At 38.7% G+C, this 27,154-nt stretch overlaps 1 protein-coding gene across 1 annotated transcript in view; it reads right to left on the bottom strand.

Annotated features, from left to right (window-relative positions):
* Positions 1 to 27,154, bottom strand: part of DISC1 (DISC1 scaffold protein) — a 174,471-nt gene that overhangs the window by 14,088 nt on the left and 133,229 nt on the right. The window contains exon 10 of the mRNA XM_058419897.1: positions 19,221 to 19,281. Coding sequence (XP_058275880.1) covers positions 19,221 to 19,281 — 61 coding nt within the window. The remainder of the gene's footprint in view (positions 1 to 19,220; positions 19,282 to 27,154) is intronic.

Genomic DNA, 27,154 nt, shown 5'->3' with positions numbered 1-27,154 from the left:
TAAAATGTGCTTACTTCACCACTCTTGAATCAGATTAGACTAAACCACAATAGCATCCCTTTTTCCAGTCTTATACTTCGAGTGTTGTCACTACCTCATACTAATGTGCTTTGGTTTCCTTCTGCTTTGTTATGCCACCAAAGCAAAAACAGAATTCAAAATATAAAACTTCTACAAACTTTTCATCCACTAATCACCTCTCAAACGTGTACATTACAAATAACGCTCCTGAGATCCATCCAAAAGTTATTTCCATCTGAAATAAATGGGAATTCTAAGTGTAGATAAATTTTGAGAACTGAATACTAACATCACACTGTTTTTAAGTGATGTGGTCACATCCCCAGTTAATACATGTTGTCTCTAAGGATCCAAATTAGTAGATTGCTTGCTGAAGTACAGTAGATCGGTGGCAGAGCCTGGGATGGGACTGAGAAGCAACTATTTGCATGGAAATACACACTTCCAAACAGATTTCAATGCTAATAACTGCAATATTTTTTTCACTGTTCTTTTTCAAATTATACCATTTACTATATAATTGTGAGAAATCATAAGTGACTTAAAAGAAGAAAAAAATACCATTTGATTTTAACTTTTCTGACTACATTAAATACCAGCTTATCTTTTATCTCAAATGAAGAAAAAAGGAGCCGCACCTCTCACAATGAGTTCATTAATCTAACACAAGTATATTTTTAACTCCACAAATTCTACAAGATGCCAAGCTGTAAAAATCACACACCAATATACTGAGACTGAGAGCAAAATTAGGCTTCAGAAGCTGAGCTATTTGATCTGTGCTTAAGAATCAGTATATATGTTTATTGAAGGCATAATTCAGCATGGGGTCCACAAATTGGTCTCCCCCAAGGAGTTCAAAGTATCACTAATTAGAAAGGGAAAAATGCTTCACTGGATTCTATGTCTGTGTTCCATCCAGGTAGCATTTCACTTACCAAGCCAGAAAAATAAAATAACCCCTGCTGTTTCTCTACTTGTCAATCACATTATCATAGTTACACAGTGAAAACATTTTCCTGCAGACATACATAAGCCCATTTATTTGCTTTTTGAAAATGTTTATTTGCATCTACGTATGGCTTATTATTAAAGGCTAGAAAAAACCACAACACTCTAGAGAGCTAAATCAGAATTTCCAAAGAATAACTTGTTTTGGCTATTTAATTTAATGAAGAGCTTTAATGATAAAATTAGGGCAGAGATGGTGATGTGTGCAGGATTTCGCACTGGGGAAGATGAACAGCATGTATAACAGTACAGTCCAATGGTGCCTGGGCTGCTGTTATTTGACTGTGACTCAGCACATTGCTCAATGTGGTTTTGTCTGTGTCTGAGTTTTAAACACATTTTAGTAATCAGCAATTACTGAATCTACTAACAGATGGCTTTTATTGGAAGGCCAGCATTGTTTTATCATGGTATCTGTAAAACTCTGATACATCTTGGACTACGATGCTGAGATGTTATGCTGAATTTTTCAACCAAAATCAGTGAATGCACATACACTTGGATACTCTGAACACATCTAAGCCCAACATATTCAAGGCTCCACCTTTTAGTGTGTATTTTGGAATTCAGTGCCTTGAAGCATTTTTCAAACACACTTTTGGAAGGAAAATTACTTTAAAGCTGCAAACAGCTAACACAGAGACACATTCCAAATGATTATTAAAAATGATGTTGTCCCCAGCATGCAAAAAATTTTAGCTTTTACATCAGGTGTTAAAATTAAACTAAATTGAATTTCAGAGTCTGGTTTATTCATTTTCAATCCACACTAAAAGTGCATTTGCAGTCTCCATGAGGCTTCCATGGGTGGCTGTACTGAACACAGTGAGATTTTTCAGGTATGAAATGTTTCAGAATGATGGATGGAATCTGGACGAGATTTTACATTATTCCTATACTTATAAACATTTCATGATGTATCAACACCTCTAGGTGTTATATGCCTGCCTGTATATTACTATCAAAGTGGCATATGTGGCACGTTCATTGAAGGTGTCTGGAACAATCTGCTGGAATCCACGACAAATCACAACCCATTGGCCATTTACACAGACCCAGTGACACAAAGCATATCTTAATAACCTACTGATTCTGACCGGCCAGGAGTCAGAGTGCCAGGCTTTGTACAAACACCAAACACATTCCAACAATTGCCTCTTTCTCACAGCAACTTTTATCTTTCAAACAATCAGCAAGAGCCAGGATATGGATGAGGATGTTCAAAGAAACACAGTGGACTGGACATGGCATGTTAGTTACAGTACAACTGTTTAATTAGTTACACGAGTATCTGATGAATCTAAGTGGTGCCAAGAACACTGAGGCATCACAGTGAATGAGCATTTCAAGGATCTGTGGAAGGGCAATGAAACATGTCAACAGATATCCAAGATCTCCAACCCTTCCCAAAGAAATCACGTAAGAAAGGTAAGAGATGCTAGTATAAGAATACAACTAGCAAGGGATTGACACCAATGTGCTTTAACATCTACAGAGGAAAGTCAGTCTTCTCATATTAAAAAAAAAAAAAAAAAACCACAAAAACAAACAAACAAACAAACAAAACAAAACTGAGTAGGGAGTTAAAGACTGAGCAGCCCTGGCACTGGAAGCTAGTAGTTAGTCTTGATGAGACAGAACAGAAGGAGTCAGTGGAGAAAAACAAAGTGAAATGGAAAAAAAGACAGAAGTACTCATTTTGAATGAATGAGAGAAGGGCGAGACTACTTTTGTCAAGTCACGGCTGGGGAAATTGATGTGCAGTGAGTGAGATGCAAGACTCTACATGAGTAATTCTTTAGCTGTGTGGATAGCTGGGACAGGTTTTACCTCAAGGATACTGTGCAGAAAGAATCTACAAGAGCAGGCCTCAGCTGACTTGAAGAATGGCTGAGACATCCACAGCAACACAAAAGGACACAGCAGACAGAATTCTGCATTAGGTCAAGTTGATGATGATGAAAGAGCTGTCAGAGAAACAGGGCTGTTTATGGACAGGAGGAAATGGATGTGGAACAGAGAGGCTTATCCTTCAGTTCTCTTCATAAAGTGGCAATTGACACTGTAATTGCAGTTGCCTTTACTAAGGCTCAAGCAGTTTTATAGGAAACATGACCAGGGTAAAAGGGTAAAAGGAAACTGGAGAATATCTCCCCTCTGCTTGTGATGTTGGGTGAAATTCATGTCAAGAGACATAGCCAGCAAGGGTTCTCTCTCTTTTGAGCTCCAGAGAACATTGCTCCTCTGCCTTTTGACGAGATTCTGGGAGGTATCTATGGGGGCTCTCTATGGCTCTCAGCACAACATTATTATAGAGCTATTTATAGTACTAACTGGAACTACAAGAACATGAGTTTTCTTTATTGAGGGCTCTGCATACATACAAAAGGCACATTCAGTTCCTGAACACTGTAGTCTAAATGAAAACATGCCTGTGTAAAAATAGCCAAAAGATTTTATATTCAACTCTATTTTAAAAACAAACTAAACCAAAGTTCTGCAAAACCTCCTCAAAAGCATATTGGAATCAACACAGGAAGATGTCACTGCTTCTAAATCTCATCATCTATAGTTTTCAGTAATGCCTCTTGGTGAGTGAATTGTCACAAGTGGTTTATGACACCCTGAGGTCAACACTATGTGTTGATAAGATGATGCTGCTTATTAAAAGGGAAGTCCCTGTAAGAATGCTCACAATGAAAGCCAAGAGAGTGAGACTGAAGCTAAAAGGTTACACACTAAGACAACTATTCAGAAATGGCATAATCAAAAGGTAACTTAGGAGGGGAGATCAACCATCACTAGGAGATATTCTAGATTACTTCCTTTTAATAGGTGAGCCACATTAAGGTACAGATTCAGGAAATGATGTACTTATCTTCTCTCAGTACCTGGCACATATTTTAACTCTGCATTCACTGACCCTAAAAGCAGTTTTCTCTGATTAAAAAAAAAGCAAACAAAATGCAACAAAATAGTCTGGCAGAAACAACAGGGATTTTCATTATAACAATTAAAATGATTGGAAACTTTTGAGGCTTGCATAAAATGGCAACGTGAATCAAAAGACTTTGTTCAATATCCCCACTCTTTATTGAACTATTGTACAAACTAGGGAAAGTTTTTCTATATTTTGGTCACTTATTTCTATTTATATTTTGCATCCCAGGGGAGGAATGAGCTCTTCTCACTCAACATTTAGCTATGACTTTGTTTCCTTTTCTGACGGCAATAGCCCTGCAGTGAACAAAGGAGGCAAGCAAAAGAAAGCACCTTCTAATGATACTTACAAGATAAAAGGCAATGGTATTGCTTCACTCTTAGCAGAGCCTCACCTTTTTATTTGATTTATCATATTAATTCATAGTCATGCATTAATAACTCTTCTTATATTTAACAAGTATTTACTACTTCAGAAATATGCTTCTATTTTTATTTTAAGGGGGGGGAAAAAAAAAAGTTTCCAGCCTGATCAGTTCTTGTTCTTTAACCTTGGCTGTTATATTTTAAGATGCTGACAGCCAACCTGTGGAACAAACCAAGCACTACAACGTGCCCATCAGTGACTCACATGAGGCTCCAGGGAGAAGGAGGCACATAATCCAGTTTTCCCCACCTGACTGATGTACAACAGCAGACTGATAAGGGAGAAGGTACAAAGAATATATGGACACTGCCCAAACAGCAAAACATTTTTTTTGTTTCCCCTTGGCCTGCACACTAGAAAGTCATCTTCCCTAAACATTTGAAATCAAAACCATTTTTTCCCCACCATTCTTGCCAGTCTCCCTAACCCTATAAATGCCTTCAATATAACCTCAATTTCACAATTCAATTCCTTGCATTGTGTCTCTCTTCTCCATTCTCCTCAGGAGTCAAAAATCTCATGAATTGACTTCATACAGTTCCAATCGTGTGGTTGTCTCCCAGTGTGGGAGATATCCTTTCTACTCCCTTATTTTAAAGCTCACTGATAACATTTGTTCACTGCTCAGCACTTATTGTCACATTTCTCCATATGAAAACAAGACTGGATCCCAGAAGGAGACTCCACACATTCTCTTGCCAGATCAAAACCTTCTCTACCTTGGATGCTAGCTAAAACTCCCAGGCAAAGTCTGAAACTGGTAGTACTTTTCCCTGCTACAAGCAACAGCGATTTGCTTCTCCGACCTTGCCATCCTCTTTATAAAAACTACATTATCTACAAAACAGCAACTAGCTCCCCCTCTTTAAATGTGATGTTTACCTGTCATCCTGGTTTTTCTGAGCTTTTTAAAGCCTTCTACTTGCTCATAAGATGGAGTCAGTTTCTTTAGTTTCTGCACAATATTAGGAACAGTTTTCGCTTTACTCACACATGTGAAACATAAACAAACCTTTTGTTTTTCATTCCCTGTCCTTTGTTTACATATTTCTAGCCTGAAAATAATTGTAACTGACAGCTGGTCTGGCCACTGGGCTGAGAGATGGTAACCCCAGAAGCCAATCCACAACCAGACCCACAAATGCATAAAAATGTAAGAAATAAACAGGCTAGGGCTCTCAGCCCTGCTCTCTTTCTGAGGAGCAAGTCTGCCCTGCAAATCTCTTGTCTCTGTGTGATTGCTTTGTGTGCCACGATCACATTTACCCGCTAGAGAATATTTTGGACCAGAACCACAGAAGCCCAAGAAAGCAATCCTCACAATCCCCATCTAATTTTAAGACTTTTACATCTTCAACATCTGAAAAATTTGCTTTGGTTGGGCTGACTTTTTCTAATAGCTACAATTTATAGCCACAAGTTCAAGTCAAGTTCTCTGCACATCAGTCCTACTCAAAAGACATCCAGTGCACCCAGAGAGGATATGACAGTGCAGCACAGGGGAGTGGACATCACTTTCATGCAGCTGGAGGAATGGGTGTTGGCAGCGGCTCTGCTTTCTACAGCATTCCAGGAGCCAGGCAAATGCAGGAAGGGGCAGATTTTGGGAAAAAGGTGAGCAGAGCCTCCAAACCAGGCCTTAATGTGGTGGCTCCTCAGGACAGAGTAAATCTGGAGGTGCAGGAGACAGAGTATCTGGAGCCAGATATTCTGTGTCCTTGTTGAGCATCTAACTCCTACAATACTGCTGTAGAACACTCACTGCAGTATTAAATTGTGTTGGGATTAGGAGCTCTCACTTCTTGGCTTGGTGAGCAAAAAGAAGTGCAACTGTTCAATTCCCTCTCTGTTCACAAATTTCACACAAGTCCTAGCGGAGAACCCCAAATACATTCAGACACCTTCTCATCTGAGATATTTAACATTGCAGATGCCCTATGCTTCGTATAGAAAACATTTAGAGAATGGAACTGAAATGTAACACTATGCTGGAAGGAAAAATGCCACGCTGGAAGGCAACCACTCAAACACTGCACAGCCTTCTTCAGACAGCTGCTGCATGATCCTTGCTTCTTTCACATCTCTGCTTGCCCATATCTGAACTTTCACTCCAGGATCTGAGTAAGTCTGCAGGTTTGGGAGCAGGGACAACACTTATAGGTCTTTATACTGCTTTCAGTTAAAAACTTAATCCTGTTCTTCACTGCCTCTATTTTCCCTCTCTCTCCATTCTGTTTCCTAGAAGGTAACGCTGCCATTCTATTACTTGGGGTAGCTCCAGGCAATGTCTTTAGACAAAGACATTCTGTATGTATTCATAATGAGGCTATACCACCAGTTCTATAAATTGCGTAATTAAGGAAAAAGGGTAAATATTCCATTATGATGAATTCTAAGATTTCAAAGGAATTTTCTCAGACTTCGTAAAAGCTGTAAACTTGAAGTGCCTTCCTATTTTTTTAAAAATTCCTTTCCATGCAGAATTTTTCATAGAAGGAAGCTAATAATAACAAATAAGAAATAATAGTAATGTAAAAATACACGGCCCCTCACAGCAATCACAGTTAAAAAAACCCAAAAAAACAAACAAAAAAAAACAACCACAGAATAAATAAATATCCACCAATGTTTTCTGCCAAATGTGTTTTAAAAAAATAAGCTTATCAATTACACTCATTCTCCACATTTTTTTCCACTGAGTAAAACCACTGCATCCAGGATACTGAAAGATTAACACTAAGGTCTAAAACCAGTCTGCTAAGAATTGACATCTTTTCCAAAAAAACTCACACTGATACGGCAATTTAAGGACAGAACTACCACCTTGTATTTTATGTGAAATGTACATATTATATGTCTGGGTTTTCTTTCCCAAAAGGCCTGTTAAAAACAATATATCTAGTGCTTAAAACCAACAATGGACATTTGATTAGTGTTATTAAAAAACAAGATACCACACAATATCAAACAATACTTGTGTCATTCTGTCTTCAGTCCTCCAGCCATTTATTTTACCTGGTGCAGAACTTTAATCATGGGCTGTCACTTTTTTACCAATATTCAATGTCACTGTGTTATACTTAAATTATCTCCGCTGGAAGCACAAAATGATAGACTGCTGCAGCTGATGGTTTTCACTTTGATTTTTAACACAGGGTGGATGCAGGAATGGAACCAACATGCTGAACACAGAAAATTCAGTAATTTACAAGGGAAGAAGGAAGGTACCTTGTTGAGAGCATTTGTAATTCAATTTTGTTCCTATATTTACTTTGCAGTTTATTTTTACTCTATTACCCAATCTATAATGTAAAAATTTACTACCTGCTTTCAGGGCTATTTATTTCTCTTTAAAAAAAGAAATGGTCCTCTGCCGTTTCCTCCACTGAAACATCTATTACAAATAATCTATTCTAAGACTAAAAAATTTAACTTTGATAGATGAGGAGAAAGCTACCAGGGAATTCTTCTTGTTCAGCAGTTCACATAAAGCCAGCTTCTCAAGCCTAATTTATCATTCACCTTGTTCATAATCTGATAAAACACCTTCAAATTTGGTACTAACTCCAATAATTCAGTCTGTATCCTGCTTGCCTTTGGCTCCTGCAATAACAGCAAAGCCCCACAATGTCATTAATTTGGGCTGGATAGGAATTGCTGGAATGAGATTTTTTTTTTCCTGCACTATTTAATATTTGATCCCAAATTAGATTTAAAGGAGAAGTGTGAATTAGGCCCCAGTTTTGAAAAACATGCATCTCAGTATCTACGCAATCATCTAAGCCCCGTGCAGCTCAGCTGCAGGCCTCAATATTCTCTTGAGCTTGAACCCCACAAAGCATCCGGCATCTAGTGACCTCCTCTAAAACAGAAGTCATTCAGTGGCTTTCAAAGTCGCAACCAGTTCTAATCCAAGGGAATACATTTGTTTCTAAAAGTATGCCACAGGAAGAAAGCACAGCATTTGCATTGAGGCCACATTCTCAGCTGCCACAAATCCACACTGCTGCAATAGAAGCAATGGCTATTTATACCATGAGAAGAACGTGTTCTTATTTCAAAGCAATTAGAATAATGAGCCTGATCTCTTACTGCTTATTACATTCTCTGACCACAGTGCTAAGAAGCACATAGAAGGAATTAACAATTCTCCTATCATTTTCATTCACCTCTGTTCTCTGATATAAAACAGTTTAAAATACACTTCTCTCTCTGAAAGCATAAGAGATTTAGACTTTCAGTGTCAAGGGAATTTGGGGATGAGAATCATCCTGTGTACCACTGAGCAAACACGAATTAAGCATACATAATGATCAAAAAACAGGGCAAAGAAATAACCTTTTAGAAGAGGTACAATTGGGAGAGATGATATATTGTCATCATGTAGGAATGTACCTTGAAATTCAGCTTTTGTAACCAGGAAGACACACCTGGAAAAACGAGAGTGTTGGCCAAATATCCATGTCAATAGCCACGTGCTTACGGAGTTCCTCTGAAACATCCAAGGACACCATATGACCTCCTGTAGTTGCAGAGTCATACAGGTTCAGGAGCCAAATCCTGTTCTGGATCAAAAAGAGCAAGAGAGAAAGGGCAAGGTCTACAGATCCTCCCTGGCTGGACCCTGCTAGCTACAAAAACCCTGCACTGCTGCTGACAGAACACTTAGCGCTGTCTCCCCAGACTAGCACAGTACACTCCCAGCAGCAAGTACATTAATTAATGAAAACTTCCAAATTCTAGTAGGAAAGACTGTCCCCACTGCAAGCAAAATAGAGTTCTCCTACATCTTCATACTCGTGCTACGTGGATGGCAATACTTTATTTTCTACTTGTTTAATTATCATTTTTTTCTATCTAACTGGCCAGCCAGGGCTTTGTGCAAAGTATTATCCAAGGACAGAACAGGAGGATTTAGTAGCACTGCCGGCAGTTGATGTCAGGCATCCGTCCTCATCTTCCGTGACTGCTCTACACCCACTACTACTGTTGATGATAATCCCACTCAAGACAGATGACAAAGCACAAACTGGTTTCAAATCTTGTCTTCAGGGATGCATTGGAAAACAGTAGCAGTAGGAAAATACACATCCACTTCCCAACACTTTTCTTGCCAAGCTCAGAAGGGAGCAACTGTTTTTCACTATACTTATTCACTCACATGCAGTCACCAAGAGCACCTGGTAAGAGAGCAAAATCTTAATGCCATGGACCCAGAGGTGACAAACAGCTCTGCCATCCCTCCCTCCCCTCACAGTCGTATCTTCACAGCTAAGATGGGTTGAGGTTTGCATGAAATCAGCTCACAGAGAAGTCAACAGCAGGGCAGAGCTGAGCAAGGCACAGGTGATGCTGAAGGGCAAAGAGAAGCACTTTGAAGAGTTTACAGTTATTTTTCTCAGTAAGACCGGGAAGAGTCCCATAAAATTGCTGGAAAAAGTCCTCTATGTAAAGAGATACTTTTTATCAACTTCTCAAACTCAGTCCCTAGTTTTCAGACTGCCTCTCACCGCACACTACTATATTCTGCTACATGTTTTCCCTATTATTTGAAGGGAATGATGAAACTGTTGTCCTTTAGGTTGACAGTGTCCAAATTTAACTCCTCAGCAGCCACAGCACACTGCAAATACATCCTCATATTGTTGATCTTGGATCTTATTTTCAAACTCCCTCTGAATATTCTAGGATGAGGTCAGTGGCTGAACACTCTTTGTGAAGCACAGTGGAGCTGGCTGTTATGTCATAGCCAAAGCATTTTTGCATAGGAAATGGAAAACTATTAAAATCAAATCACCAAAGCACATTGTATCAATCTTCCCTTCATTAATGCAAATACATTAAGACCAATATCTTCAAGAGAAATTGTTTAGGCTTCCAGGTCAAAAAGCCAAAACCCTACTCTCGGGAAAGAGAAAGGATGTATGACTGCAGTCAGTCACGGTACACATTCACCACTCATAAAATGGGATCCTCTCCACATTGACAAGTATCACTAATTAACAAATAAAAAAAAATAATATTAATATTAAACTCTTAATAAAATTCATATTAATAATAATTATTGCTTGAATAATAATCCAAGCAAGAAGAGTACAAGAGATTAGGGAAAAAGATAAGAAAAAAATTACTTTTGCTCCAAAACAGGGAAATTTCAGCACACCAAAGCAGCAAAGTGATATAGAAGTACTCACTCTTAACAAGGCAAGAGTTTGCAGCAGAGAGGATTACTCTCTGTGTACTGGTTTTAGCTGATGTAATTTTCTTCACAGTGACTGTTATGGGGCTGTATTTTGGATTTGTGCAGAACACAGGTTTGATGATGTTTTTGTTATTGCTGAGCAGGGCTTACACAGAGCCAAGGCCTTTTCTGCTTTTGGTATTGCCACGCTGGTGAGAAGGTTAGGGGTGCAGGGAAGGTGGGAGAAGACACAGCTGGGACAAGCAGTCCAGGCTGACAAAAGGGATATTCCAGACCATATAGCATCACGCTGTATATGTAAGTGGGGGAAGAAGGAGGAAGTGGGCCATGTTTGGATTGATAGCATTTCTCTTCCCAAGTAACTGCTCTGTGTGAGGGAGCCCTGCTCTCCTGGAAATGGCTAAACACCTGCCTGCCCATGGGAAGTGGTGAATTAATTCCTTGCTTTCCTTTGCTTGTGGGTGTGGCTTTTACTTTCCCTATTAAAATATCTTTATCTCAACCCACGAGCTTTCTCACTTTTACCTTTCCTGTTCTCTCCCGGATCCTGCTGCTGGGAGAGTGAGCAAGGGGCTGTGGGGGGCTTGGCTGCTGCCTGGGGTTAAACTATGAGGATGTGACATCATGAATTTCAGCAAAGTGTTGAACTATAGCTTTGTAGGAGTCACTGAGCAGCACCAGAACAACGCAGCAGAAGAAAAGGGCACACAGAATAAAACAAAATCCTAACAAAATACACAATTACTAACCAGCTAGAGAGGCTGTGAACTTTCACCACATCACACTTTTCAAGCAAGGGCATTACTTCTGTTTTTAGAAGGGGAGATGCCTTGCCCTCTGACAATTTTTGCTATGCTAAGAATAAAATGAATGGGAGACGAAGAGCCTAGAGGAAAGAAAGGAAAGATTTTCCATGAATAAGCAGCAAAATCCTCTGTCACCTCGTCTTTGACAATGCTGCACACTAACTACTGATGTTAATTCAGTAACTTGGGAAGAGCCCTGGATGAAACCTGAATTAATATGGACAGTGAGTTAATAAAGGCTGTTCAACCATTTACTTTGCTTTTTCTAAAGCTCTGAGGCACTGGAAACTGGCCTCAAATCTGACCTTTTTTTTTTTTTTTTTTTTTTTTTTTTCCCTCCCCTCCTAAAAAGATCTAGTTTCAATGCTGAGAATAGCTAAAAAGAACAGAGCTTTCTGCTACTTCTTATCAAACAGTATGGTCATGTGTCACAGTTCCCCCACCTCCCAAACCGACATTAACAATGGCAGAGTTTTTAATTCTTGTGCCCTTCTTCACTTCTTATCATCCATCTCATATAGAAGCCAGTCATTTAAAAATGTTATATGTAACACATCTACATTGGTGCAATACTAATTGTCTACTAGTACTTAAAGTGAAAAGTAAATTTTGTGTTATGTCCCCCTCCCCCAGAGTACTGTGGGGCCCGAAAGCCTACCTACCTCATCTCTCCCTTTCTGCAAAAATCTCCCTCCACACCTTAAAACAGCAGACAGTTCCTTAGGATATAAAACAACATTCTCTTCCCTTGTAGCAAAAAAAATAATTTTATCACTGCAAATTCCTGTGAAGATTCCTGCTACTGCCACAAAGGGCATGGTGGGTTCCATCAATGCAATTATCTCCTATCTTGCAGATGCCACAAGCAAACATGGTAGTAGAGGTGTTTTTTGGTTTGGTTTTTTGCTTTGTTTGGGTGTTTCTTTTTAATATCTGTTCTCACTTGGTGCAGGAAGCAGATTGTATTCTTTGCCCTTCATTTTTACTGCTTGTGCAATGTGCACTTCATCTGTAGATAGGTATTGGTTCTGCCAGGGCTGAAAGACAAGTTCAAGGCTGGGAACTGAGAGTTCCACCCTGGCACAGACGTAAGTTTATCAAAGGATCTCCACTACCACATAGCATCAGATAACACTGATGATAAATTATGATAATTATGCTGCAGAAACATGATTAGAAACTCTAATCGGCTGTAATTCTATAGCAATGATTTCCTTTTCCACACCCTGTGGGCATTAGCTACACTTTCCACAACCAGAAATGAAAGGCGTAGTGAAGATTCTCCCCTTTCCTCCAGACCCAGTTAATCTAGGCTAATCCACTTCTGTGAAGCAATACCATCAAATTTCTTCTGACATTATTTAAATTTACTAAGGGCTTCCAAAATACTATACTTTGTCAGGAAACTGCAAACATTTTCAAATGTACTGCAAGTGACTGTGAAGACAAAAAGGATATTTGTTAAGAACCTGCACTGTGGTCATGCAGAATAAGACAGCTTGAAAAGTAATCTAATGCGTTTTAAAGGTGAGAACAGGATTTCTGTGAAGAAAGTGCTTTATTATATTCCTACTATCCAACTTCCCCCTGCCCCATGATACACAAAAGAGAGAGGCAAAAATAGGTGTCCTAAGGGATAAAGTTGGAAATAAAACAAAGGTAAGAATAAAATACACAAAGTGGAAATGAGACAAGTCCAAGGAAGGAAGACAGAGGAGCCACAATAATGGAAAGAGCAGCAGGAGAATCAGAAAGTGCCCTTTCTAAGATTGCTAACATCAAGACAGAGCAATTAAAGAACAGCAAAAGTGAAAGCATACAACATTTAAAGCAGAGGGGAAAATAGAACAAGAAAGAATACTAAAATTTTTCTTCTGTATTAATTGGATTCACAACTTTGAAACTTTCCTGAACTATTAAAAAAAAAGATAATATCTCCCAAGTAAGACTGGGCCAATATAGCAACCAAAAAATCACCTGTAAATTATTAACTAACACACTTAGCAATCTGTTTTTCATTATTCATAGCTCCTTTTATTTGTATAAATAAAGTGTAAGTATTTTGGGCAAGTAACCTTCCCTCACTGCAATAGTACCAGGAAATCATGGGATCTTGCCAAATTACCCCTCCCCTATAGCAACACCTTTAAAATGCTACTTTTATTCCCAAGTTCCTATGTTCTTGTTACCAGTCACATGGCTGAAAGTCATAATCCTTCAATTTGTGGTATTATAACATTTCCACAGCCAAAGTAAATGGTATGACAAGAGTTGCTGTTTTCAGGCTGGAAAAGAATATCAGGAAAATATGAGCCTTTAAGAAACAATAGTCCTGTTCTCATGACAGCAGCTCTCATGTAGACAGAAAAATAAGGTAACTGAAACAAAGCAGCTGCATTGTTCACAACAAGGAGAAGGGATTGTCCAAAGTAAAGTGTTTGATTGTTCCCATGAGGGTTTGGTGACACTGCAATGTGTTCTTCATATTACTGAAACATGAGAAATTGTTTAGTGGTAGGCTTTTTGGGTACCCACCAGCACGACAAAACTACACAGTATGGTCAGGAGAGACTATTTTACCCTAAAGAACAGCAAATCATGATTATGCAGATTGCCTTCAAATGTCACTGGAGAGTGCAAAGATTTCTTCCAAATTTATGAATCTGGCAACTTATGTACCATATTCACTTCACATAGCATCAATTTCTAAACATTTTTCGAACTTTCAGTACTTAATTTAACCAAGCCTAGTCATGCAGTCCCTTGTTGCAACAGAAGGCAATACAAGTGATCCCACTGCCATCCAAGGGCATTTTTTCATTAAGTAAAGGAGCTCTCATAAACAACAGCCTGAAGTCATAAGCAAACAACACAGTCGGTAAAACTACCCCTACATAATCAATGTTAAATTAAAACACAAAATATTACAAACTGACAAGAACAACAGGGAAAGAGAGCTAAAAATCAGCAAGGACACACAATCCTTTTGATGTGCTCTGAGACCTTTAAGACCGTCAGCAGTATGAAACACTGTTTTTTCAGTGTGAGCGTTATTCAAAGCATTCTTATCCAGCTCTGCTCCCAAAACCATTTCTGAAACTTAGTATTTTATAAAGGAGACCTGCAGCATGTGGTATGTAAGCTAACAGTGAATAATAAGGAAAGACAGTAAATTCTAAGACTTCATTTTCATGTAAACTGGAATGTGATGTGGTGGCATTTAATCCTGACCTGTCCTCTTATGGTATGGGACCCTCAGAACATCGTATGTCTTGCCTGAAGGGACAGGATCTCAGTGAAGATGCCATTAAATGTTCAAATGCATTAAAAACACTGCCTGCATGAGAAACCCTTGTTTCTGATACAGAATACATGCATGCCCTAGCAGTCTGAACAACCAGGCTGCAGCCATTATTGTTCTGAACTAGGCAAGTGACATTTGATGGAAACTCTTAAAAAAACCCAAAACCTACACACAAGACCAGGTAAAACAGACCTTGGGCTCGATTTCTGCTGCTTCAATAAATGCAAGTTGCCTTTGTCACACCAATTCCCTTACCACCTCAGTGAATGAGGGGCCATGCAGATGAGCACTACTTACATCAGAGTAAGACTCCATGACATTCTCCATACTGTGTACCCAGGAGTAAAAATAAAGGCACCATTAATATGAAAACAAACATTGCTGAACAGAAAATGAACCCAAGACGAACAGCAAAAGAGAGTCAATTAAAGAAGAAAGGTTTTGCACACATTTGCAAAGTTACCTGGTGCTGTATCATTCAACAATGGCAAAGTACAGTCACTGCAGTATTGCATCTTGTTATATTTCTTTATTTCCCCTTTCTTCCAGGACAGCACAGAAAATAGCTCAATAAAACACCTTTGTGTAATTGTCACCAGCTATTCTTGAACAATATTATTCCCCCAAAATAATTTCACGATTTCTATCTGGGAATTAGGAAAAGCCACTTAAGAGCCCTGTTTTTGTGATGAATGAAAGTCACAGCATAATCTTTTGAGGTCTGGAGAACAGCACAATCACATTAAATTGCCTCAGCTCAAGAAATGTCATCTTTACATCGGCTGGTACAAAAAAATTGTTTCCAGCCTGAGGCAGCTATGATAAGGGATTTAGAATTCAGCCCCATGTGGGTCAAGGGATATAAAGGAATGCATCCCCACATATAAAGTGTCTGCTTCTCAGAATTTTGGAGCTAATGTTCTCACAGCTGTGTATGGCTTAGACCAGCTGGGAAGAAGAAAGGGACTAAATGAGTCACTAGGAGGATCTAGTATTTTGTCTAATCTGCATTTTAACACTCCAGCAGCAGAACTGTTGGTAAGCAAAATAAGATCAGATCATTATCCAGCAAGGGATGGGGCTGTAAAGCCTCTTGGAAGCACGGTAGAAAGCACACAGTCCTGGGGGCAGACAGACAAAGGTGACATTTCAGCCTTATCTGTGCACTGCTAAGATACTACCAGCAGCTGGAACAACCCTCAGCACAACTGAGGGGGGGTCATGGGTTACGCAAAATTACCACAGACCATCTGGCACTCCCAAGCATGCCTGGGCTGCTCCACAGACAAGAGGGAAAAGCTTTTGGAAAGCCTTACTCAGCAGCCTTAGCACAGCAGTTTCCCTATAGCACACATCATCATTTCTGTAACATGAAACATGGGCACTAACAGCTCAGGATGAAATCTTTCATGGCTTTACAGCACTTTCTCTTAGGACCAGTTTGTAACCCTCAGCCATTTACATGACTAAAGCTCAATTCTGGCAGAACTTAGTGGTTTTTGAAAGAGTTGGATGGTTAAAATCCACTTTATTCATGGCAATGATATAAAGTGCTAGCAGAGTCTTCACTTGGTGTAGAAACAAGTGAAACAAAAAACCCATCACTTTCTGTGGAAGAACCAGGATCCCATGAGAAGATGCTCATCTGAATTTCAATAAGGTAGAGCAATTACTGCAAACTTCTCCTGTATAATCCCTCCTAAATGGCTCAAGTGATGAGCCGAAGTTACCCACACATAACTTCTTGCACATCAGATACTCACACTAACAGAGGTCTCCTGCTGAACTCATTTTTATTATCCTAACTCTGACCACTTTTGCATATATCCTGTTTAGTAACAGAAGGAAAGCAATGATATTCACCTCAAGAGAGCAGCCTATGATTTCATGTATAAACTCAAAGAATGAATTGATGTATGCTGGTGACTAGGAAAGAGCCAGGCAGCAGCATTATTAAACATGCTATTGGATCATTCTTTTATTGGAGGATACTGTCCTCAACAACTGTCAGTCCACTGTCAGAATATAACCTATATTTTAAATCAGGAAAAGACAATGCCAAGTAATCTGTATACTTAGTGGGTGCTTCACTTTCCTTGGGGTGTAACTATCAGATACTGGACATACTTCCGTTTGTTAATGCATATTTTCCCATTTTTTTCTTTAGATACAGGGCTATCAAAAGCGGAGTGTTCCTAATGAAACATATTGTATCATGTCACCTGACTAGGCTACAGTGAAAATTATTGCATTTGTTTTAAAAACCAACCAGCAAACAAAAAAACCCAAAACCTCTACCTCCCCAAAAAGTATTCCAGCAAATAAGCTAGGTTCCCCCTCCCCTCTTTCCAACCATTAAAAAAAAAAAAAAAAAAAAAAAAAAAAAAAAAAAAAAAAAAAAAAGTGGAATACATTCCAAAGGTTTCTTAAGAAAATAAAAGAGAAAAGGGAAGGGGGGGAGGGAAATTAACTGACAAAATTGTTTTTTTGAAACTTGAATCTTCATTAAAGCTGTATTGTTATGAGATTTCTTCATTAACTTCCTTTTCCTTCTGTTACAAAGTGGTCCAAAATGACATTTCTAAGAGTTCTGCTTTACTTTGAAGTTGTATCTTAAATTGAAGGGTCCTGAATTTCAGCTGTTTCTATTTGAAACATTACTGGCAAAATTATAGGTTTCATCTGGAGAAAAGCTTTAGAGGCTTATTTGAATTCATGCTACCCAGACTTGATCCTCTTTTGGTTTCAAGAGCATCCCCAAAAGTGCATCCATGAGCCAGATGCAAATTCTATCTCTGTCTAAAACGTAATCTTAAAACTTACTCTTTAATCTTTCCTTAGAGACCCTTTCTTTAGCTTATGATATATATAAATGAGTAATACGAACATCTCTATGAAGACCCAAAAAGAGAATCTCTCTCAAGCTACTGTTCTAAGCAGGGGCAAGATTCGGGGAAGCCTCTTGGGCTCTTGCTTGCTTTTCTTTTGTTGTTCAAGCTGTGAAGCAGGTGTAGCTAACCACTTAAAGACCAAAGCACTTATAAAAAACAAATATCTGTAACCACCTTATTAGCATAAAAAGAAAACATTTTTCAAGACATAGTATCTTGGAAACGTCTTTCTGAAAAAAATACTGAAGATTTTCTCTTTCCATCAATATTCAAACAAATTCTTAGCTCTTAATTACTTGAACTGTTTTTAGACTAATACCATTTGCACGTCTTGGAAAACAAGTTGAGGACTGAATCTTCACCATCTGGAACCTACAAATTCTATCTGATAGACCTCTGGAAGGAAAAACAAACATACAGCTTCTCCTAGTATTTAACACTTAAAGAGAAATTTACATCCTTCTAGGAGCGTGATATGTCAATTAAACCCATAAATCCACTCTATAAGCATCAAAACATGTTGTTATACTTTATTTTTTAATAAAGAGTATGGTTTTCAAAAGGACAGCACACACAGTCCTTAAGACTTGTCTTTAACTTATGGACTGAAGTATATGGAGTAAAAAATGTTATTAAAAGAGGATTAATTAGAAGAAACAAAGCTTGATCTTCAGGTCTGTTTCCATAAGTTTTCATTTAGGTCTGAAGATCTTTTAAATTTAAGAGTTGAGTAACCTAAATATTTCTATATTCAGAAGTATGACTGAGCAAAACTAAATATATAGAACACTCTCTTTATCAATACAACAAAAAAATAGCAAGGGCAACAATTTAATAATTATATCTGCTCAGTAACAGAAATGGAAGTGGTGCTTATTTAGTAGATTACATTTTATTACGACACAAACTCCAATTACAAAGCATGAAAGCCTTTTCAAATATAAATATACTCATTCAGGGCAAAGTTCACTCACTAGAAGATTCCATTACAACAGTACTGTAATATTTGTTAACCATATTTCAAGGAGAAGCCTAAAGTCAGAGGGGTCACTAGAACCCTCTTCACACAGTAAGATAAGGAAATAGAAATGTTAGCATTTGTTTAAAAAAAACCCAAAGGCATAAGGATCTGTAAATTCTGCATTGGGATTCAGTTCTTAAAATAACTCTGTTGTTGTCTTGGTTTGTATTTGCTCTCCACAATATCCCAAATTGGCATTTTTTCAAAGCTGTTATATGGACTGTCATTACTTGCTAAACATGTCCAGAATTCTGGTAAGGGGTTCTTTGGCCCTGCTCAGTGTTGGGTTTTGCAGAGGAGCAGAGGGGTGATTTTTCACCTAGCTGTCATATCCCCAGTCAGGGTTTCTGGCTGGACCACTGCTGCTCCAGAGCAGCCCTGTGCACTGGAGAGCACAGTGATTCTTTCTTTTACCTGCACCCATTGCCAGGCTGTTGAACACAGCCATGAACACAGCTCTTAACACATATGGTATTTCCTACTTTGAACTATTTTTGGTATTATTCCAATGCAAGTTCCTTAACATTTTTATGCATATCAGTACTGCATGTTCAAGCATTTTTAAGATTTCAAAGGTTTTCATGACACCATCCTTACCTATGTAGTTTATCCTCCAGAATCTCCATGTACTTCTCAGCATTTTCTTTTACACTGCTCACTGCAAAATGAAGGCCAAAGTTAGGTAATGATGTAACTGTACAGTTATATGGGGGTTTTCTTTTTTAAGCCAACTCTTACCTACATATCTTACACATATCAGTTAGGAATAAGAATTTCATTAATCTTTTTCACATTCAAATTATAGTGTGGGTGTCTTCTCCCTTTTTTCTTGAAAGCCTATTGTATCTATATGAGAATAACAGATCAATAACGAATGCATTAACCTCTTGGTTGGGCCAGCATAAATGGCGAGACTAACAAAGGCACAGTTTGTAGAAGTTTCCTCTTGACAAAATAAAAAACAAAGACAACAACAACAGCCAGAAAAAAAAAAAAATCTCCACAAAAAAAAAGAAATATTACCCATGCACTTAGGTCCTCCTCTTCATCTTTAGGAGAAGTAAGCCAGCCTAACAAATGTGTGAGTCCATGCACAACAGTTCTCTAAATTGTTATCAATCTTTTATCAAACTTTTTCTGATAAAAACAAAACACTATGGAATGAAAAGAAATACCACTCAAGATGGCTATGAAATTCAGGCTGGGTTTTTCTGTGGTTTGGTGTCTGGCAGGATAGTTGCATGTGTGCTGGTTTGTTTGTTTTTAAAGTTGAAAGCTAGACATTCTCTGAGTCCATACAACTTCTTTACCCAGAAGACACTCCAAAAGACTACTTACCATAACACACAACAACAAAGCTGTTCTTTTGAATGACCATTGGTACGCCATCAATGGTAGAAAGTAAATCTCCTTCAGGGAAATGGAGGCTTTTAGATAACAAGTATTTTCACAATATGACAACTTTTCTTCCCCCCTCCCTAACAGCTGCTTGCAAAGTCCAAATCTAGTAGGACTGTAAATCACTTGGTCTCTTTTAAAAAGTCTTAATTCATTGTACATCAAATATATATTTTATATGAGAGGCATCCTACAGAGCATCACTGTTTTTATGGGCAAAACATATTACACGGATCAGGTGTCCTGTGAATTCACCCACTCATGTCCCCCACCTCCCTTACAATATGATGGCTCCAAGCACAGGTTACACACAGCAAGTGCTTTCCTCTTCTGTGTTTGCTGGGTTTTTTTCCTTCACAAAGTAGAATGTCACCCACTAAAGCCTGACCTGAAAACTCGGCATTAGCCAAATCAGCTGTGCTGAAGTTCACACACAGGGGAGTTCACTGAGGTAATGCCATTAGCAGCAAGCATCAGGGTCAGTGTAACGCTGACTGGCTGCAGAAGGTGGTGCTCACCAGGTCACACAGCAGTCACACACGACTGAAGCTGTCTGCAGCGCAATGGCAAGTATAGAACACATTCTGCAAGGCTGATTTACTTTTTAGTTGTTTTGTTTTGCTTGTTATATGACTTTATTAAATTAGCAAACAAATCAACCAAACAAAAACCAAAAAAAACTGAAACAAACAAAAAACCCAAACCCACCACAGCCCCAGTAGTCTGGAAGCAGGAGTCTGCAATATTATATTTTACACAGACAACTGCAGTAGTGTATGCATTCACAGGCCCAATTACTCATTAGAAGAGTGCTGATGGATATTATGCAAAAGCGTTTATAAGGATTTCTGCAGTGGCACTGAAGACTAAATAACTTTCCCTAGCAGTTCTGTAACAACTACAGGGCTTAGTAAAAGCTCCCAGTTTCCTCACCATGCTTTTATTCCTACACTTTCTGTGGAACTGTGGAGAACCTGCAAGACGGCGAGACTCTCTTTAATGACACACCGCAGCTTTATAAAAAGGGCCACCACTTCTTGCAAACGCCCTATCCATCAAACCCCAAATGTGCTGACCTGAGGCCCAGTGCATGCTTTGATAGCAAATAGCTTCAAGGTGTTCGGGTGCTGTACTTCCCCTTCTCCTGCCACTGTCACAGCGTCCTTCAACGTGAGCCGTTACAATTCAAGGGCTTCTTCTTTGGGATAACAAAGTCAGCAGATATTATTAATTTTTGGAGAGGGATGAGAAGAGGTGGAGAATCTGTTTCACACTCACTTTGTTTCTAACCAATATAGAGACTTCTTACGTTACATGAAAGATAAACCTTGCTTTCAATTTCTCCTGCTGTGCTTGTCACTTTTTAATTGGGTTTGATCTGATAGAGTAATTCGCACTTTCACAGTTCAGTCCTGCCCCTACATGCAATTTTACAATGCCCTTGAAGCACACAGCTTAATATACCAGCATTATTCAATGACAGAAAGTAATGGACAAGAATACACCACTAGTCAAAAGTAGGTCAGCAAAAAGCTAACACTCATTTGGAAATCACCTCACATCACTAAACCCTACTCTCTCCTGTCAAACGTTTTAACTACATTAAAAGAAATGCAAACTTTGCTGCTGAAAGAGAAAGCTCCCCGGACTAGCTTTGTCTCCTTGCCGCCTTCTCTGTGTAATAGGAAAAGCTGTGATCTGGAGATTTTGCTGGGAGGAAAACACATCTTAAAAATCTGATTAAGGTTACTTCCCTTGCAACAAACTGTAGACAGCACTGCAACAAATACAGAAATACTTTAAGCCTTTTAGATCATCCACTGAAATAGAAGACAAGCAACAGATTAGCAGATTTTTTGTTCTAATTTAATTAATCTATTCACCATCACTTCAAAGCAAAAAAATGTAAACAGGAAAATGTGTGTGCCCTCAATCTGGCCAAGAAAGTACTAGATGACAAAGAAAGAAAAGAAAATAATTTATGAGATTCTTCTCTGCATGCCAAATGGTTTATTTTTACATTTAAGTGAATGGGGTTGTCTTTTTCCATCAGTTCTCTGGGGATTTACATGCTTAGCTTATATTGGCCTTGAAGGGAGTTATTAAAATAAAGATGTATAAATTCTCTATTAAAATAAAGATGTATAAATACTCACAGAAGATCGGAATACCAGGTTATTTGCTAAGACTAAAAATAGCCTTCTTTTGTGAAGTCTTAATTGAAGAAAAGTGAGTCAGCATTTCTTTCCCCCTTATTTTATCTTAATCTTTTCTTCCTCCTTACAGCAGCAAAGTCCAGTCTTGGAATCAGTTCTGGTCAGACAGAACTGAGGAGCAACAGAGAGCTCCTGTGGTGGCCTTTTAATTGCTACAGAATGTAAATCTGATGTTTTAGAAGCTGCATAAATACCATTCAATAATTAACCTACGTAGCCATTTCTCATCTGAAAGCAGCCCCAGTGGAGTAATGCTATTTCTATTACTTACTAAGATTATTCAAGCCCGCACATGAAAGTGTATCATTACTTTTATTCTTCAGTCTTTTATTCTTTGGTCCTCAAAAATGGAACTTAAAAAGACCTATGGACTATGAGATATGCTTTGGATTCTATGATCAATATTTTCCAAAATTTTATAAAACCTGAGTGTATGACTGGAGACACCTCAAACCCAGTGCTCATATGGATGCTCCAGATGTAGAAGCTTGGCAACTCAGAATAAATCTTTAAAATTGAATAAGGGGCTTAAAAAATGGTAGTCAATATCAGAGTAGTTTTTACAGGTCAGTGGTTCTCTACCAGACAAGTCATCCACTGAGTCCAAGAGATACAAAGTCAGAAGTAATTTTTTTGCCTTCCATCCTACGAGACATTATTTCTTTTTCTTGATTTTTTGGTTGTTTTTGTTTGTTTGTTTTTGTTTGTGGTGGTGTGTTTTTTTTTTTTTTTTTAGTTGGTTTTTTTTAGGATAGACAGTGTAGATGAATAGTAACATAGTTTTACACAAAATTAAAGGTTGGAAGAGCTGCCAATAGCTCCTACATCAACACCCAACATAAAAAGAACTGCCAGACATTACCTGCCTGCATGACAAGCCTGAAACCTACAAAAGTAGCCTTTCTGATCCACAAGCATTATGTTCCTTCTCAAATATTTTATTAGGTAGAGTAAAACTCCCACTGGCTTCAATGACATTTTTGCCTGACTTAAGGATCTAGGAATAAAAATAAAAATAACTGCATAGACACGCATTGATCCACTCTGAGGACAGAAATAGGTGTGAACATGTTGCTTCTCCTGTCACTATTCTTTTTTTTTAAATATTAAAATTGTTATTAATACTAAGAGAAAATGAAAGCAGAAATGATTCTATGAAAATGATTCAGACCTTTTCTGTCATGAAGGATGTACTACATTAATGTGTGAAGTTGGGGTCTGAAAAACTGAAGAATGGCTTTGACGTATTTAAAGGTTCACTTGAAAAGACAATCAAACTTCAGAGATGACATCTCAGCTGCCCAACTACATGTCAAGATGATTTATCAAGCCCCGGTAACAAGATTTTGGATTACAGAATGGTAAGTAATTTTGCATCCTGCAGACAGATGAGGGAAAACCCAAAGAGCAAGCTCTGTGTGAAGAACAATGACCACTCTCCCTCCAGTGCATTGTCCCCAAGGAACTCAAGTAGAAAGAACAGAAAAGGTCAGGATTAAAGGCACAAAAATAAGTGCCTTATTAAAAAAGTTTAAATACTTAATACAGGTAAATGAAATTCTATGCTGGTTCCCTGTCATCCAGTAATGAAGTAAATACTGAGATACGTCATTATCTGTCTCTTCCAGTAATTGTAGTTTGTTCTAAGAAATGCATTAATCCTCTAAATAACATTGCAGAACAGCACAAAATAGCTGAGGAAATTACTGCCACCAGAGATGAGGTGGCCATAATTTAGGAGTCCAAATGGACTGGCTACTTTGCAATTAGAAACACTCCATGAAGGTGAACTGGAAACACAAACATCTGTAGTGAACATCTAAGAAATTAAAGCCAGACATTTAAAAACACAACCCAGTCTTACTTGATGGGAGTTGAAAATATTCTCTGCCTAATTGGAGATGATTCCATAACTCAATCACAAGGTTTTTCCCTCCTTCTGTAAGCAGCTGGCCTGGAGAACAGGATATTGTCCTGCCACAGAAATGGAAAGCTGTGCTTTCCAGTGGAGTAACACTGGCAGGCGGCACAGGAGCAGCAGTTCTGCCAGGACTGAGACCTGTGAATGCAGCAGGGCTGTACTATGCAGGGCTACTAGACAGTCTCAGTCCCTCTGGATGGAAAAGAGTCTGCAACAACAGCTGGGTGATTCAGCAATGTTGATCTTATCATAATCCCATCTCATAGGAGAAGAGGGGGCTTTCAGGGATCCGTTGTCAATTGACACTCCACCGCTTTCAGAGCTCTCAGAGGGATGGAGTACGTAGTATCTTGTCCATGTGAAGATTTCCATGAGCATCACTTTCCTCTCCAGCACTAGACAGTCAACTGTTCTGATACCACAGAGCAACACTTCTGATGTATAGAAGCAAACAATTAAAAGTTCCATCTAGAGCATCACTGTCTTAAAATACTTTGCTCACTCTCACGTTTAAAATCTTATAGCGTAATTCCCCTTTTTACCCTCTAACTCTGGAAAAATATGGGAAGTAAAAAAATCTGTGAAGAGTAGTAGAGAAATACAAAATTGGCAGAACACAGGACAGCATAGCATTTTGCCCCTAATACAGCACTGAAACAGGAAAAGACTGAAACAGTGTGAACAACTCGCCTTCCTCAGGAAGTTCCCTTTGGAGCTTTGGATGCAATATCTACTGTTCAACTGCTCCCTAACACATTGGTACATCCTGAACAGGAGGAAGTGTAGTCTAACCTCCAGACATGCTGGGAATGGGCGGGCACTGCAAGCTCAGGAGAACCAGCTTCCTCTCTTTAGGAGATCACATAAAGGCCAAGTCTGGCCAAGTTTTACCAGCTCATTTGGAAAGGTGGCAGTATTTTACACATAGGAGAAGTAGGCAAAGAAAATGCTCCTTCTGCTTGTGTCAAAGTTCTCAACATATTTACAGATGGCTTAATTTGTAGACCTTGGTGCAACAATTATTCTGAGCATGCAATAAGACAAGTGGCACCTTGCCTTAGACGTAAAGAATTACAACTAACCACACATAGCATACAGAAAATACTGATTTTAACAGAGCAGCCACATTCTGCTCTCAAGTTAGATGTCAGGGCAGATATAAGTTATGGAAAATCTCAGAAAGAACAGAAGTTTGACAAAGAAATAAAAAAAAAATAAAAAAAACCCAGAAAATAGATCTTACAAAGAGAAATGACAGGAGGTGCCAGCAGCTCTGCCTATATGAACTGACAATTCTGTCTTTGAGCAAGGCATAAAAGGTTTGCAGAGGTGACAAGGGGAAAACCACCCTTCATAAAAAGGTACATTTGAGAAACAGACATTCCCAGAATCTGCCTCCTGAACCTTCTTTGTTGTATGCAGTACTTTTCATCCAAAGAGACAGGTGACCCTTCAAGTTCTGTGATGATTAAATTGCCTAAATTCAAGAGAATTACCATACTTTCACATGGTTTCTGAGTTTCTTTCAAATTTCTGCAAAATCTGACAAACTTGACACAGGGATTCCTTCCATGTTACATGTGGGAGACAGCAGGCAGAAGGAGGCAAATTACTTTCAGTAAATAATTTACCTTTAAAAAAAAAAAAGTCAGCTGAAATTTTATGCATTGTTTTATTACATAGTATCAAAGCAAGCATCCTGATTCTAAACTGAAGGGGCAGTAGGCCCCAGCAGTCACCAGAGCACATAATAACATGAAAAAAGATCTGCCTTGATACTTTAAAAGACTATAAAAAGTGCAGGGAGGGTGACAAAGCAAACAGCACTGGATCACCCACCTGTGCAGCCCCGGGTCTGGAAGCAGCCTCCTGGCCTTCCAACTTCTCCCCTGCATGCACCACCTCTGTAGTAACCACAGGCTAGGTGCAGATCCCCTATCACAGGCTTAGTTACTTCTCCACAAATTATTCAAAAGCTACAAATGATTAGAGTGCACTAAATGAAAGTTTAAATTGGCTGCAGAAAACCAGGGAAAAATCCATTCCTACTTCACCTCTTTGGTACCGGACGACAACATTCTCATTTCAGGGTAATCAGAGCTCAAACTGAACTCACTCTCTCTGCTTTACACTGCTGACATAAATAAGCCAACTTGCCCCAGAAAGGGGCAGTCTTCATTGCAGACAGGTTTATCTTTATTTAAAATTAGATAGGACATGGATTCTTGCACAATTTCTAGCTCCAGAGTGACTGTATAGTACCACTTCTGGAAGAATGCTGGAGATCTTCACTGATAACATCCTTGTGGGATGGAGGCTCCTGAATTCTCCTATGAGAAAGTAAAGGTTTAGTTTTCCGCTCCCATCCCATCACATGGATAGGACCATCCTCTTTTCCTTGCGTCTCTGCAGCCACCAGAATCATTGTCTACACTTTGTTACACAACAACTTATATAACTTACTTTAGTCTTGAAAGTATCATCTCTTTTCCAAAACCCATGAGAAAAATTTCCTTTCACTTTCTATTCTTATTTCTCTTGCATTCTTTACTAAGCAACTGGGGAGAAACGAAGGGGAAGACAGAGATATCAGAGAGCAATCTGCTTACATTTTCTCCTACCTGGTTCTCCTCTCTGCCTGTGCACCACCTATTAGTTCAATCCTTGGCTGACCATCTGTTCAGCCTCCCTGCTCCAACAACAACAACAACAACAACAACAAAACAACAACAACAACAAAAAAATTTCTTTTTTCCTTTCTCCTCACAAAGCAAAGCCTGAACATCAAGGAGAGTCTCATGTGTCCAGCTTGCCCTCTGTAGATTGTCAGCAGTCACAAGACATCATCTGGAAATCATTACACACCCGAACGAGGCAACCAGACTCAACATGTGCAAAGGCACCAGAAGAGTTCAAACTCGTTACTTGAATTGCCACAAGTTTTTCCTGGAAGTAAGATTTATTTTAACACTGTTAGATAAGATAAAAAGACCCAG

Source organism: Hirundo rustica, chromosome 3, assembly GCF_015227805.2.
Source record: "Hirundo rustica isolate bHirRus1 chromosome 3, bHirRus1.pri.v3, whole genome shotgun sequence".
NCBI classification, from domain to species: domain Eukaryota; kingdom Metazoa; phylum Chordata; class Aves; order Passeriformes; family Hirundinidae; genus Hirundo; species Hirundo rustica.
This window is presented reverse-complemented; position numbering and strand designations above follow the sequence as displayed.